The sequence below is a fragment of the Haplochromis burtoni genome, unplaced genomic scaffold, assembly GCF_018398535.1.
Source record: "Haplochromis burtoni strain Fernald_Lab_line unplaced genomic scaffold, NCSU_Asbu1 Contig_66, whole genome shotgun sequence".
In the NCBI taxonomy this organism is placed as follows: domain Eukaryota; kingdom Metazoa; phylum Chordata; class Actinopteri; order Cichliformes; family Cichlidae; genus Haplochromis; species Haplochromis burtoni.
Window position 1 is genome coordinate 974,368 of NW_024582427.1, and position 13,463 is coordinate 987,830.

At 40.9% G+C, this 13,463-nt stretch overlaps 2 protein-coding genes across 3 annotated transcripts in view; both read right to left on the bottom strand.

Annotated features, from left to right (window-relative positions):
- Positions 1-25: 25 nt before the first annotated feature.
- Positions 26-7,829, bottom strand: skp1 (S-phase kinase-associated protein 1). Of its 2 annotated transcripts, none has more exons than XM_005923096.3 (6): positions 7,747-7,829; positions 6,501-6,600; positions 6,271-6,344; positions 4,727-4,870; positions 936-1,076; positions 26-780 (listed from the first exon to the last, which is right to left on the bottom strand). In XM_005923096.3, the coding sequence occupies exons 2-6, from the start codon at positions 6,595-6,597 to the stop codon at positions 745-747; spliced, it is 492 nt and encodes a 163-aa protein (XP_005923158.1). In that variant the 5' UTR covers positions 6,598-6,600; positions 7,747-7,829; the 3' UTR covers positions 26-744. The 2 variants fall into 2 exon arrangements, with proteins under 2 accessions (XP_005923158.1, XP_005923157.1); XM_005923095.3 differs by lacking the exon at positions 7,747-7,829 and adding an exon at positions 7,252-7,404.
- Positions 7,830-10,446: 2,617 nt separating this feature from the next.
- The window catches only part of ppp2cab (protein phosphatase 2 catalytic subunit alpha b), a 10,646-nt gene continuing 7,629 nt past the window's right edge, over positions 10,447-13,463 (bottom strand). The window contains exons 2-7 of the mRNA XM_005923105.3: positions 12,674-12,883; positions 12,377-12,550; positions 12,178-12,267; positions 11,895-12,056; positions 11,423-11,541; positions 10,447-11,262 (exon numbers count right to left, since the gene is read on the bottom strand). Of these exons, the coding sequence (XP_005923167.1) occupies positions 11,190-11,262; positions 11,423-11,541; positions 11,895-12,056; positions 12,178-12,267; positions 12,377-12,550; positions 12,674-12,883 (828 nt within the window). The 3' untranslated portion in view covers positions 10,447-11,189. The remainder of the gene's footprint in view (positions 11,263-11,422; positions 11,542-11,894; positions 12,057-12,177; positions 12,268-12,376; positions 12,551-12,673; positions 12,884-13,463) is intronic.

A 13,463-nucleotide genomic window follows, 5' to 3' on the forward strand; every position in this document is an offset into this window, starting at 1 on the left:
TAAAAACAAAAAGTGACAGACACCATCCATTTAATGTTTTATTTACTCCTTCAGTATGTTTGAGCATCCCAAAAACCAGCATCAGAGCTTAACTGGGAAAAGTTTTCAATTCGCTACAACAGCGCATGTGTTACCCAACGCTGCGTGTTAACACAAGTACTTCGAGTCCAGGGGGACATTATGCATTTAAAAACAAAGTAATCATTCTACCTCAAACTTCACTTTTCCTATAAACGTCTCCTTGACATGGTTTCACAAAATGGACACATTTACAGAGCAAAAAGAAGAAAACAAATTCACCCTCACATATCCATTGTCAAAAAATGCATTTTATTCATTCACTTAACCTAAAAGAAAACAATGTCAAGTTTAAAAAAAACAAACAAACAAAAAAAAGAAAGAAAAAAAAAGCCAGAGCAGTTAATAACAGGGGAAATCTGAGGAGTCTTCGAATCTTTAAAAGGATACAAAGCCGTGAAACCAGGACCATTTATTTTATGTCAATACACAACGTGAGTGTGCGCGAACAGAAGAGAGCTTGGCTTTAAATTAATGACACCACACAGGCAAGTTAAAATAGTCATGCTATTATCAGAAATTAAGGAAAAGTGATGGTGGTGGGGGAGCGAGGGATGTGGCTCTAAATATACTAAATGTAAATATTAACAAGTATGAACAACGCCAGTGCAACCAGTTAGCAGAGAGAATCCTTTTCAGTGTGGTAGTGTTGGCAAGATCTTCCTCTTATTTTTCTTCACACCACTGGTTCTCTTTGCGTACCTGCGGAAGAGAGGGACAAATTAATAATCCACAAAGGTGTGGAAGGCAACTTTGTGATCACCATTTTAATCCCATCCGCAACATCCAAGTGATTTCTCGTTGCTTATGAAAGTCTTTTGTTTTCTGACAGACAGCTGATGGGTTGGAATAAGTACCTGGGCTTCCTCCTCCTCTGTGAAATCATTTTTGATGTTGAAAGTCTTCCTGATCTCCTCTGGGGTTTTGCCTTTGATCATGTTGGCCACCGTCTTGCAGGTGACATCTAACAGGCCTTTGATGTCCAAATAGTTGGCGGCCTAAACAGAAAACATGGAGATATGAATGAGGAGCTGCAGGAGGGAGGGAGGCGGTGAAAGAGCACACAAGGACAACTGATACCTCAGCAACACTTAGATCTCTGAACCCAACAAAGCATATTGTGTTTTGGATTTGTTATTTACACCTGAATAAAGTAAAAAGCGTAGTTTGAATTACCAATCAGTCTGATGAGGGATGATAGTTATCCCTGAAAAGCATTTATATACAATTTATTTAAAAAAACAAAACAAAAAAAACCCACACACCACACGACACTCCTTTCCCATGATCCTTAAGTAAATGACCCTGTAGAAACCATTTAGCCTTACATATGCTGAGCAGTGATTGCTTAATAAGACTTCTGCATTGATTTTCATAAGGCACAGGAGCAGCTGCTGTGCTCTTCTGAACCCCTTCCTCTCAGCCTTTGTGCTTGTAAACATATTCAAGTCACGGGGGGTGGGGTCAACTCAGGTTACTGACGCAGGACCGTCGCTTTCATTTCCACGAAGCTACAGACACACCACCCATTTATCCATCTCTTCCAGGCATTGCTAAGGTTACATTTTACATGAACCCCAACATCACTCCATGTTGTTTCACACGTTGAGAAAGGTGGAGGGGATTTTTTTTTTTTTTTTTTTTAAATGAATAAATGAGTCTTTCCAAATCCCTCCCTCTTCTAAACACAGTTGCCCAAACCACCAGACCTCCAGCTGTTGCTAAGCAACATTTGTGTCTTGCTTGAACTGGCCACTGAGTGAAATAAATAAAGTATAAGAAATAATTCTTCTAAGAAAGATGAAGCATATTAAAAGGACTACAAGAGAAAATAAACACTGTATATAGAAAGGTGCATAAAAGTGATTACAATTTAAAAAAGAAAAAAAAAGCCACTATTTATCAACTCCAGCTGCTGACTCTGGATCAGCACTCCAGAGCCAGACCATTTCCATTTAAACCAATTCTGCTACAGCCAGTAGGATATTTCACAGACCTGTGACAGGTCCTTGTAGATTCAAGTAGGTTTTGCCAACTGTGAAGTTTGAATACATAAAGAAAAATAAATGCCATTTCCACAGCTCAACTATATGAATGCACGCCGCTCTCCCTCGCTCTCACACAGAGTACTTGGGAGACAACTATACAACACAAGCTACAACACTATAAATGCATTAATTCACATAAGTATTTGGACTTCTCAGTGTAAAGCACAACCTTAACATTTAAAACCTCAAGCACAAAAAAAAATAAATAAAAAAAATAAAAATGTCAAGCCTTTCGAGACCTGTTTAGCGGGAAAAAACCCCACACACAGAGTGCATGAGAAAAGCGTTTGCCTCCTGTGGTCAATACAAACAAATGTGGAATAATTCCCTTAATTGAAACGCAAAACATCAACTTTCCTTCTGCTTTGGTTTCTCTGCCTCCAGCCAGCTGAAGGTCTTGTTTTTACTGTCCGCCGCCGCCACCACATGTCAAAAGTTGTTGGTAGGTTTGTTGAGCTTTTGACCCTAAGACCGCATCATAGTTCTGATGCGGCACCGAGAGCACTGTTGTGAAGCACAAACCCACAAACCATTAAAAAGTAGTTTCAGAGAATAGCTTGTGTTCTTTTTTTGGCAGTTTTTGGGAAAGCACCTGAACACTTACGAAACAGCGATTAAAATCACACGACATAGCATAGTGTCGTCTTTATAGCTTGTGATATCGTACCCTTTTGTCATTATGCCCAATAAAGAGAAGATAACGTTAAAACTTGAGTGAAATCCAGTGATGGGTTTCCTGCTGAATGGTATAACAAATCTGGAAAAGAACTGATACCCTTACTCCACCTGACTTTTAGTTAGAGTCGCACTAAACATATGATTCCCTCTCTTGGAGGGAGGCAATTATCACAGTACTACCAAAAGCACAAACACAAAAGGAATACTGCCAAAATTACAGGCCTATATCAGTGTTAAATGTTGATTATAAAATCTACACTGCAGTCTTAGTGGTGGCTGTAGCTGTAGCTCAGGTGGCAGAGCAGGTCAGCCACTAATCAGAAGGTCGGTGGTTCGATCCCAGGGTAAGATACTAACCCCATGTTTGCCTACTGGTGGTGGTCAGAGGGCCCGGTGGCACCAGTGTCCAGCAGCCTCGCCTCTGTCAGTGCGCCCCAGGGCAGCTGTGGCTACAATGTAGCTTGCCATCGCCAGTGTATGAATGAATGGGTGAATGACTGAATGTAGTGTGAAGCGCTTTGGGGTCCTTAGGGACTAGAAAAGCGCTATTCAAATACAGGCCAATAGGCTCCAGTCATTTATACCAGACCTGATAGATGAGGACAAAGCAGGTTTTGTCAAAAATAAACCGGCACAAGATAATATTAGAAGGACCCTACACATTATATAGCAACTACATAAAGACAATATACCGGCTCAGTTGATACGTTTTGACAAAGAAAAAGGCCTTTGATCGAGAGAGAGAGAGAGAGAGAGAGAGAGAGAGAGAAAGGAGGAATGTCACTTCCTAATTTAAAAGAATATTTTCATGCTGCACAGATACGCCAGATAACATATTGGTGTAGTGATGATTATGGGGCTCGCTGGAAGGATGTGGAGCTCTCCACACTCCATGTCCCAATTCAAACAAACATAGGTATTAAAAAAGACGCCTGAATACATAACTAAAGACCAAGATAGGAACCCGATAATATCCTTTAAATTAAATATATGATATGGCACAGTAAAGGAGTTAGGAATTGGTAAAGAGCTTGGATTGCTAAAATGGGTTGCTTTCGGTGAAAAATTTAGACCAGGACGACTGGACTTTGGTTTCAAAACATCACTGAGAAAGTGTGGTATGAAACGTGGAAAGAACATAAAAACAACTCAATCATTAAAGTGGAGAAAATTCATTTGGGAAAAAACTAATTTGCTTTTTTATTACACCTAAGATTAAAAATAAACAAACCAATACACAACAACAGTGTTGGAAGCTGATCATACACACATTTTCTAGAAATGTAGAAAGATTTCACACTTTCTGGGTCAAAATTCACTCACCTCTCTGTGATATATTAGATTATATAATTCCCAGAACTTGCCTTGTTTTGTATCTTGGATACTTTGAAGGTGCTGTACATGTAAAGGACCACTACTTGGCTAAAATTCTCCTTTCTGCAGCAAAGAAGGCCATAACCAAAAACTGGCTTAAGACAGAGGCACCAGGTAAGAAGCAGTGGAGAAGGACATAAATAAAAAGAAAAAGAAAAAAAAAAAGTTGGGTGAAGTGCAGCAGCTCAGGACTCAGAGGAGGAGGATTAAGTGACAGACACATCAGTGGGATTATGTGACAGTCACTGCAAAGAAAGGGAGGGATACTTCACTGTAGCTAACTGCAGGGACACCATTGACAGGCTTGCAGTTTAACTGAGCATCTGTTAACCACTGTTTTTGTTTTCTTTTGTTTTAAAAAGGTCCTTTTTCTATTAAAACTGCTTCAATACAAATATAGACAACTCAGTAAGACTCATTTGCAATGATGTGATAATCAACCATGTGCAGGGGTTGCTGTTAAGGTTAGGTATAGGGCAAGGTTTTGCTTACACCTGTTAGTTGTAGTTCAATCCAAAGAAAATGCAAAATAATTCAAGTATGTTTACCAGAATGAGTTCAAACAAGGTGCCTTGGTCCACTTTGAGGAACTCCTGATCCCATACAGGGATGTCATCTGTCCTTTTCTCCTTGTTCTCATCGTCCTCAGGAGGAGGGGGGTCATCTTTGTGATGAGTGCACCACTGAATCACCTGAAAAAGAAAGACAGACAATAACAAATAAACATGTGGTTTTAACCAAGGTAACCCATTATGCACAGCACCCATCAGCTGTTTAAACTGCCCATAAAAGGTTTGAATACCAAAATTAAATGGCAATTCTTTGCCACAAATTAGGATCAATTCACACAGATTCCAGGTCGTTACCGCCTTGTAAGAAAGTGTAGGAATGAGAGTAGTAAGGAGAAAAAATATATATAAAAATCAGGACTTCTCTGTTGCCAAAATTGTGATTAGATGATTTGCTGGCATGAAAATAAAAGGTAAAACTGAGGATGAGAAACAAATCGCATTTTGTCCATTTTTCCAGGTCCACCTCAAAACTTTGATGTTCAGATTTTGTTGAAACTCTGAACCACATCTGAGCCCATTACGCTCAGAAAATACATCAGCAGCTCTTTCCAGCTATAACACTGTTACACTGTCCAGCTATAACACAAGTTTCCTAGATTATTACAATGTGCTTCTAAGATGTGTTTTGATTGACTGGCACAGAAGATCATTTCAGTTTATTCTTTCAGCTTTAGCCTGGCAGTGCTAAAATGTTAAAACTATAAGTGGAAGACAACCTAACCCAATTCAAATTCTTAGGCGAGCTTACCCGCAGGACACAAAGTACCACTCTTTGCCACTTACGAGCTCTGCTTAGACCCTCTCACCATGTACAAAAGTCTACATCATCTTCGAGGACACCATCACAGGCTAGAAGCTAGCGCTTTCATTTACATTTGCCTCCCAACTACAACCACGAGCAAAGCCCAAAAATTCAAGGCACACAGATTCTATGGCCTCTTCTTCCAAATTCTTTTTTAGATTAGCAAATGATTATATGGCCAAACAATTTCTGCCAACCCTGACCACCTAAAGCCATGAGAGGTAGCTTTAACACCGCTTTCTTCGGACATTTATTCATTTAAAATCTGTGGACCAGTGTTTACTTGCTTTACCAAAGAAAGTCATTCACTCCCCTCTCAAATTTTCATCGTCCTTCTTATCAATCGGAACCTTTGTGTCAGGCCACACAACAGGCTGGGGTTCCACCTTAAACTTTGGTAAATATAATTTGCCTATGTATGGGAAATTAGTGTGTACCAAGTAGGTCTGCCGATAAAGTAAATAAGCAGCTCATTCATCACTTGCTCATATTATAATAAACTAAGGTTGTAAGAAAGGGCATTTGCCTCACAACATACACCATTTGGGAAGCATGGATCTAAAACATAACCTTCTCCAGAGCAGGCGACATGAACGTCATTAGTTAATAGCATCTCAGGAAGCAAGGAATCAACCCCTCCCACATCCAACAAAACACCACCCACAGTCTGTGTGTGAACAAAAAACCCACTGGACACTTCAATATGTGCATTCTGTACCTTCTTGAGGATGGCAGCATTCACGTTAGGAAGGGGAACGGGATCATCATCTCCTTCATCATCCATTCCCAAATCTGTCAAAAGATTCAAACATTACACATTTGTAGCCTATGTCCATATTATGGTTTAATTAAATGAAGTATAAACCCTATATTTGTTAACTGCGGGGTGTCCTATTTATGGCACTTGTGACTTGATAACCAAAACGTTTACCGCGATTCAACACTTACCTTCAAGCATGGTCTTAATGGTGACAGACTGTTTGGCTATCTCAACGTCCACCTCGAAGATTTCCCCATCAGAACTCTGTAGTTTTATTGTGGGCATTATCTATAAGGCAACACGTTAAGATATTAAAAGCCTGTGCAAGGAGACAACACTTCTGAAAAAAAAAAAAAAAACCAAACTTACGAACCTTAGTAGTGAACACGCATTAGCATCTGCTATTCTACGTCTGGGAGTTAATGTGTCAGCTATCGCAAAAAAGATCGTTTACATGATTATTAGTCGAATACGGTAATAATATCCCACTAAATAAATAACTAAAAATTACCTGTGCGGACCTTAGTATTAGACAAACTCAAAACAAACGTTAAAGCTTACCTCAAGCTAACCAACGATTAGCTACCGACGACACGGGCTAAACAGCGGCAATGCTAGTCGAGCAGCTACCTTTTATTTGAATACAGTTTATAGACAACTGAAGCTGTTGCGTGTTATTACTTAAAACACATAAAAGTTGGCTTCGCTGCTTTTTGCTCAACCATAATATTTTAATATTATCGGTTAAAATTTAGGCTAACCAGGAAGCTAGCGTTACCATGCACAATGTTATAGCTAAGCTAACGCCTAATGTCGACGTTAGTTGAGGCCTCTTAGCAGCCACAGCGAGGCTCTTCAAATAAAGACACAAGCAAAATTAAACAAAGAGCAGTTCATCCCAAGCTGCAAAACTCAACCTGGGCTAACTAAGCTACGTACCGTGACTGTTTTAACGCTAATCCAGAGGTCAATTTCCTCTGTAGTCAGCAGCAGCACCCGACAGACGCGCAAACACAGACAACCGGTGGTAGTCCCTGGACCAACCTAAGAGCCTGAGCCTGCCTTCCGGCGACTAATACGCCTTTTTTCCTCGTAGTGGAGGGGTTAAGTATGGGCTCAAATTATCCACCCTTCTTTGACTGGTAATCTCAGGGTCCTTCTGCCTTTGGTATTCTGAAATATCCCAAGTCTCTTAAATTATTCCAAGATATATGTATAAGTATAATGTGATAGGCATGTTAGGTTTGCATACTTTCCCCCCGTATATTAGCATAGAACAGGATAGCCCTTTATTGTCATTGTACGTGTACAACGAAATTGTGGGAGCTCCACACCAACTGTGGCGGACAGCAAGAATAAAAAGCAAACAGAAGAAATATATACAGCCAAGAGGGAATGTATACAAAACAATATACAATATACAAAACAACTCACACATTAGAGAGATAGTGTTTGTTGACAGTCCGAAAGACCCAGGGGAAGAAACTGTTTGTGAGTCTGGAGGTGTGGCCTCCACTGATCTGAGGCACCGACCAGAGGCCAGCAGGTCAAACAGGTGGTGAGCGGGGTGCAAGGGGTCACCTGTCTTGGTTTTCCTTAGACAGGAGGAGCTAGTGATGGTCTCCAGGGGTGGAGACCATCCAATTATATTTTGGGTGGTGTTAATTACCCTCTGGGCAGCCTGTTCTCAGTTGTGGCCTCTGCCTACCCAGGCAGTAGGAGAGCACGCTCTCCACTGAGGAGCGGTAGAAAGCCAGCAGCAGCTTCTGCTGCAGGTTATCCTGGCTAAGGACAAGGAGGAAGTGCAGCCACTGCTGGGCCTTCCTTACCAGGATGTTGGTGTTGTGGCTGGAGGTGAGATCAGCAGAGATGTGGGTGCCCAGAAACCTGAAGATGAAGACAGAGTCAACCTGTTCTCCATTTATAATGAGAGGGTAGTGGACTTGTCTGTGCCTCCTGAAGTCCATTATGAGTTCTTTTCTTTTAAGGACTTTAAGCTTCAGGTTATTTTCTGACCACCAGCAGGACAAGTGGTGGTCTCAAACTGAGCAAAGAAGGTGTTGAGCTCCTCTGCAAGTTTGAGGCTGCTGTTAAGGGTTGGAAGGCTCTGGCCATGTAGTTGGCGAGGGCTTGGATGCCTCTCCACGCCTGGTGGGGGTTGTTAAAGCGTACATTGGCCCACTTTAATGCTGTCCTACCTTTTCTAGACTGTTTTTTACTAAGACAGTCTAGCAAAATCTCAAACATTTGAGATGTTTAACATTGCTGTGTAATTATAATCTTTTTCTTCTGGTCGTTCCCTTTAACAATCTGCTGAGCATCATCTCAATCATCACCCCAGTATCCTGTCCTGTCAGAAAAACCCTCTGCTTTTCTTCCTTGTCTGTGGTCTTGCTCTTCTGCTGCTGCCTGGGAGCTCCCTATTCATCATGCTTTGTCCTGTATATCAACTCTGTCTTCTCTGCACATATCCAAAAAATCTCAGCTTCGCCTCTCTAACTTTATCTCCAAACTGCTCAACCTAAACTGTCCCTGTGCTATACCAATTTCTAATCCTGTCCATCCTGCTCACTCCCAAATAAAAAATCTGAACATCTTCAGCTCTGCCACCTCCAGCTAAGCCTCCTCTCTTGTTTGGGGTCACTGTTTCCATATCATATAACCACCTGCTCCCCCTTGTGTACTCTTTTCTTCACTGTCCGTTGTTTTGGATGGTCGACCGTTATACCTGTCCCCCCTGGATAAGCAGAAAAGAATGGATTGATGGATGTATAGCGCTACATACTATTCTAATCAGTTCAGCTATATTGTTATAGTTTGTGTTTAACCCAGTTATTATAACAAAGAAATTTCTCAGCTTTTGAAGCTAAAAGCATGCCTCATCGTTTCGAACACGACAGGAAGGTTAATCATTTCAGTGACTTTAATTGTTTATAAATCAGTGCAATACCATAAATTCTGTTATTCTAAATGCTATCTTAAATATAAAGATATTCACGAATATAAGATTCACTTGGGATAGATTATATTAAATAAGCCTTGTTTCATACAGTAATTTCCAAATTATATCCCTGCATGTGGTGTTTATCAAACCGCAGCGTTTATTGTAGTATTTAGAGCTACCATTGGATGGCGCTTTTCCCCTATTGCGGATCCTCTCAAGCGGTTTCCATGGTGCGCTCAAGTGTTCATTGAAAGTCATCCTTGAATTGATGCCACTTAATTTCAAAATAGTAAGTCATCACAGCACTTTAGCTGCAGTAGGACACAAAAAAAAAAAAATGCACAGTGGGTGTTATGACAGCTAAAAACTTTAATTTAAAAAATAAAATTCAGATACAGTCAACATTTTAATAAATTGTAATGTATTAGTTCTATAAGCATCCAAGTTCATAAAAGATCACTTATCTTTGGGGATATTAATGTTCTTTGAGGTTTCACCTCATAATTTGTGGAGTGGTCTAGGAGCAATCACCTGCTTCAGAATGTGAACAAGACCAGAAAGATGGTGCTTGACTTCAGAAAGGAAGAGGACGGCTCCACTGCCGGTACTCACCCTGTTAATGTGGTTGAGGAGTGCAGGTACCTGGGCTTCTACATAGACAACTGGTTGTATACCAGAATGAGAAGGGCAAGCTTGGTTTCCTCAAAAATCAATGGATGCAGCAAAGTAATGAAGACTTTCTATCACTGAGATGTAGTGACTGCCGTTCCCTGTACTGTGGTTGGCTGGGGGAGGAGCAGCTTTAGAGCTGAGATACCAACTGAGTAAATTAACTGCCTAGCAAGGCTAGCTCTGTGATTAGCAGCAAACTGGACACTTTTGAAGCACTGGTGGAGAGCAAACCATCATGGTGGATCCTGACCACCTTCTCTAACAGTCTGTTTCAGCTCTGCTGAGACAAGGACAGCCATCGGAAGTCTTAGCCACATGCTATCACCTTCTATAAAACAGTGATATCTGGCTGAGAGGCATCTGCCAGATTTTATTATTGGCTTTGCATCATCACTTAAATTGCTATAACAAAAAATGTAAATTGAAATTTAATCCCAGGACAATGCAAGGACAGTGTAATTCAAACCATAACATTTTTTATATGAGGACAAACAAACAAACAAAAACACAACAGCATATTCACATCAAGAAGCCACCTTTGTCTTTATTAATAAAATTGTTTGGTTAATACAGATGCTGTAGCTCAGAGGGAGTCAGTGAGCTGAAGTGGATGAACACTTCATGTAATCTTAAACACCAAGCTGTGTGACTGCAAAAAACAAAACAAAACAAAGCAAAAAAAAAAAATTAATTAAAAAAAACAAGAACAAGAAACCTTGTGTAGAGCTTGGGTTGGGAAGAAAAAAAAAAAAGGGAAAAAAAAAACAACAAACATCTGTAGTGTGAAATCTTTTCCATATTTTGACATATGTTACATTTCTTTTCATTTACAAAAGTGCAAACAGATCACGTTCAGATCTACTCAATATAAGCCATGGCGCGTGGGACTCAAACAGCCGCATTCAGGGTAGCAAAATTTATGTCTTGGACCTCGGTGCCATCAGTCCAGCTACACAGTAACAGGAAAGGGAATTTAAACATTTCTGTTTTGTTTTTTTTCCATATAATGGGAAGATTCGCAATACAAGTCCTCGGCAATGGATATTGTTATGATTATGGCACACACTTTTTGGTCCATCCTCAGACACGGACATTGTTTTTTGCTAAATGCTTAAATAGTTGTTTTTTTCGTGTGTGTTGATATACAATGTGTACCGGTGTGCCTCCTGCTCCACCCCAAGTCTCTCACCCTCCCAGTTCATGTTGTCATCAGTTGAAAGTCATACTGTACAAATGTCAAAGGGCAATCAATAATCAGAGTTTACAGGAAGTAGTCTGGGGTGCGGCGAGTGACGTGGGGCTCCCCTCTGCGAGGCGCTGGATCAAACTGCAAGCTGGGTAGAAGGAGTAGAAAGAATAAATACGATTTGTTAACCACTATATGTTTTATATACAATTACAGCTGGGTCCCAAAGCTACCAGAATGCATCGTGCCTTAGACTTTACAGGGTTTAAAATAAAACCTAAAGGATTTAAGAATTTTTCGGTACTTACAAAGAGTATTTTAGGGTGTCGTCTAGTTCCATGATTGCCGCCTGGTTGCCGCAGCGGTAGCAGTAGTTGGGAGCGCTAAATATTGTCACCACGTTCCTCTCGTGGCACCAGTTGTAACCCTGAGGGAGGCAGATGCATTATTCACTGGAAATGTATAATTCAGAATAAACTGCAACTCTAATGCAAATCTAAAACTCAACTCGCCCTTGAACTCTGTATGACTGGTCGATGGTGATATAACCATTTTGTCTCGTTGTTCTCTGTAGCAGCGAGGCTTTCAACTCCATTTTTTTGTACGGTTAGTGCACTTCCAAAGGTTGGAGGAGCTATTTATCGTAACGGCTCTTTGTTGCAGTTAAATTCATATTAGCGTGCTGACTGCCGGTTGGAATCAAGCCATCTTTCCTGAGCTTATTCACCCGAAGCAGCAGATGGATTATTTGTATGCACATCAAATGAGCCAGTGACATACCTCCATAACCAGCTGGTGGGCACGGGACACCAATGTGAGGCGGTTGGCGTGGTTGAAAGTCTCCGAAATGTCCTGACCGAATGTGTAGCCGGCTCCTCGCGGAGAGATGCCCCAGCCACCGCGGTCATCCGGGTCAGACCACAGCAGGTCACACATGGGACCCTACAGGAGACAAGGAGGAGGAAACAAATTGGTTTATGGGCTGGATGGACTTAAACAGACACTCTTATTAGCTCAATTTAGCTTTCAAATATTATAGATGTATTTAAAATGTCATTGTTACCTCATGTGGCACTTCCTGTAAACGGTCCAATGCCCTAATGTGATCCAGTGTATCTATGGATGGTGACAGGCCTCCATGAAGGCAGAAAATCTAGAGGGAGAGGAAGGAAAACATGAATCTAATTAATATTTCCTCTACTAATGTTTGATTCTTTCAGAACATTACGCTTACATATGTGAAACCGAGTTTATATTCTTACCTGAGAGTCTACCAAGGCAGTGAGGGGCAGGTAATCGAACAGGTCTGTGAAGTACTTCCAAACATTGGCGTTACCATATTTCCGTAGACACTCGTCATAGAAGCCATACACTTGCGTGATCTGTCTGCTCTCGTGATTCCCTCTGAGGATTGTGATGCGCTCTTGGAAGCGAACCTGAGAAAAGAAAAAAAAAATAGCAGAGAAAAGATCTGAATGTTATTTTTTATTCTCATTCAAATAAATAAATGAATACATTTCAGGTTTAGACAAAGTCAAATGTCAGAACATATCACATACCTTTAGTGCTACTAGTAAAGTGACGGTTTCTACAGAGTAGTACCCTCTGTCCACGTAATCTCCCATGAACAAGTAGTTTGTGTCTGGAGACTTCCCTCCGATCTTGAACAGCTCCATGAGGTCATGAAACTGGCCGTGCACGTCTCCGCACACAGTCACCGGACATCTCACCTCTTGAACGTTTGACTCCTTTGTCAGGATCTCCTTTGCCTGGTTGGAAAAAAAAATTATTCAATAAATAAATCTGCCTGGTTCATGGTTTGAAAAACAAATGATCCCCACTACCGAAACATGCCAAAAATGTACAAGTCTGAAATACCAAAAGGCAGCTGGGACAAAGCAACAATGGCCTAAGAACATTTTAAGTTTTATTCATTTAAACCTGCCACTGATTAGTTCCAACACAGAGGAAGTCATGTGATCCGTTAATCACATGCACAATACAATGTAATTTCCAGGGTCATTCTTTGTTCTTTATTTGAGAGCTGGACAATTTCCTGACATCCCCACTCCCCAATTTCCACATCAGCCTCCGGGGAATCCATTAAGATGCTACACAGTGATTATAGCATAAACCGAAACACCACCACCAGAAGTCTCTATGGATGTAAGCCTCTAAAATGCGTGTGTGTGTGTGTGTGTGTGTGTGTGTGTGTGTGGTGTGTGTGTGTGTGTGTGTGCGTGTGTGTGTGTGTGTGTGTGTGTGTGCCTTTTATTAGTTTCCTGCAGGTCTGGCTTGCAGTGCTTGGAATTGCAGCTCTGGCTGCACTGCAACATTTCCCAAAAAAAT

What these genes read in the sequence shown, in the direction of transcription:
- skp1 (XM_005923096.3), bottom strand. Translation starts at nt 6,597, where the DNA reads ATGCCCACAATAAAACTACAGAGTTCTGATGGGGAAATCTTCGAGGTG. An exon ending in CATTAAGACCATGCTTGAAG is followed by an intron (nt 6,345 to 6,500) that starts GTAAGTGTTGAA and finishes ATCTTTTGACAG; the next exon opens with ATTTGGGAATGGATGATGAA. An exon ending in CAGAGGAGGAGGAAGCCCAG is followed by an intron (nt 781 to 935) that starts GTACTTATTCCA and finishes TCTCTTCCGCAG; the next exon opens with GTACGCAAAGAGAACCAGTG.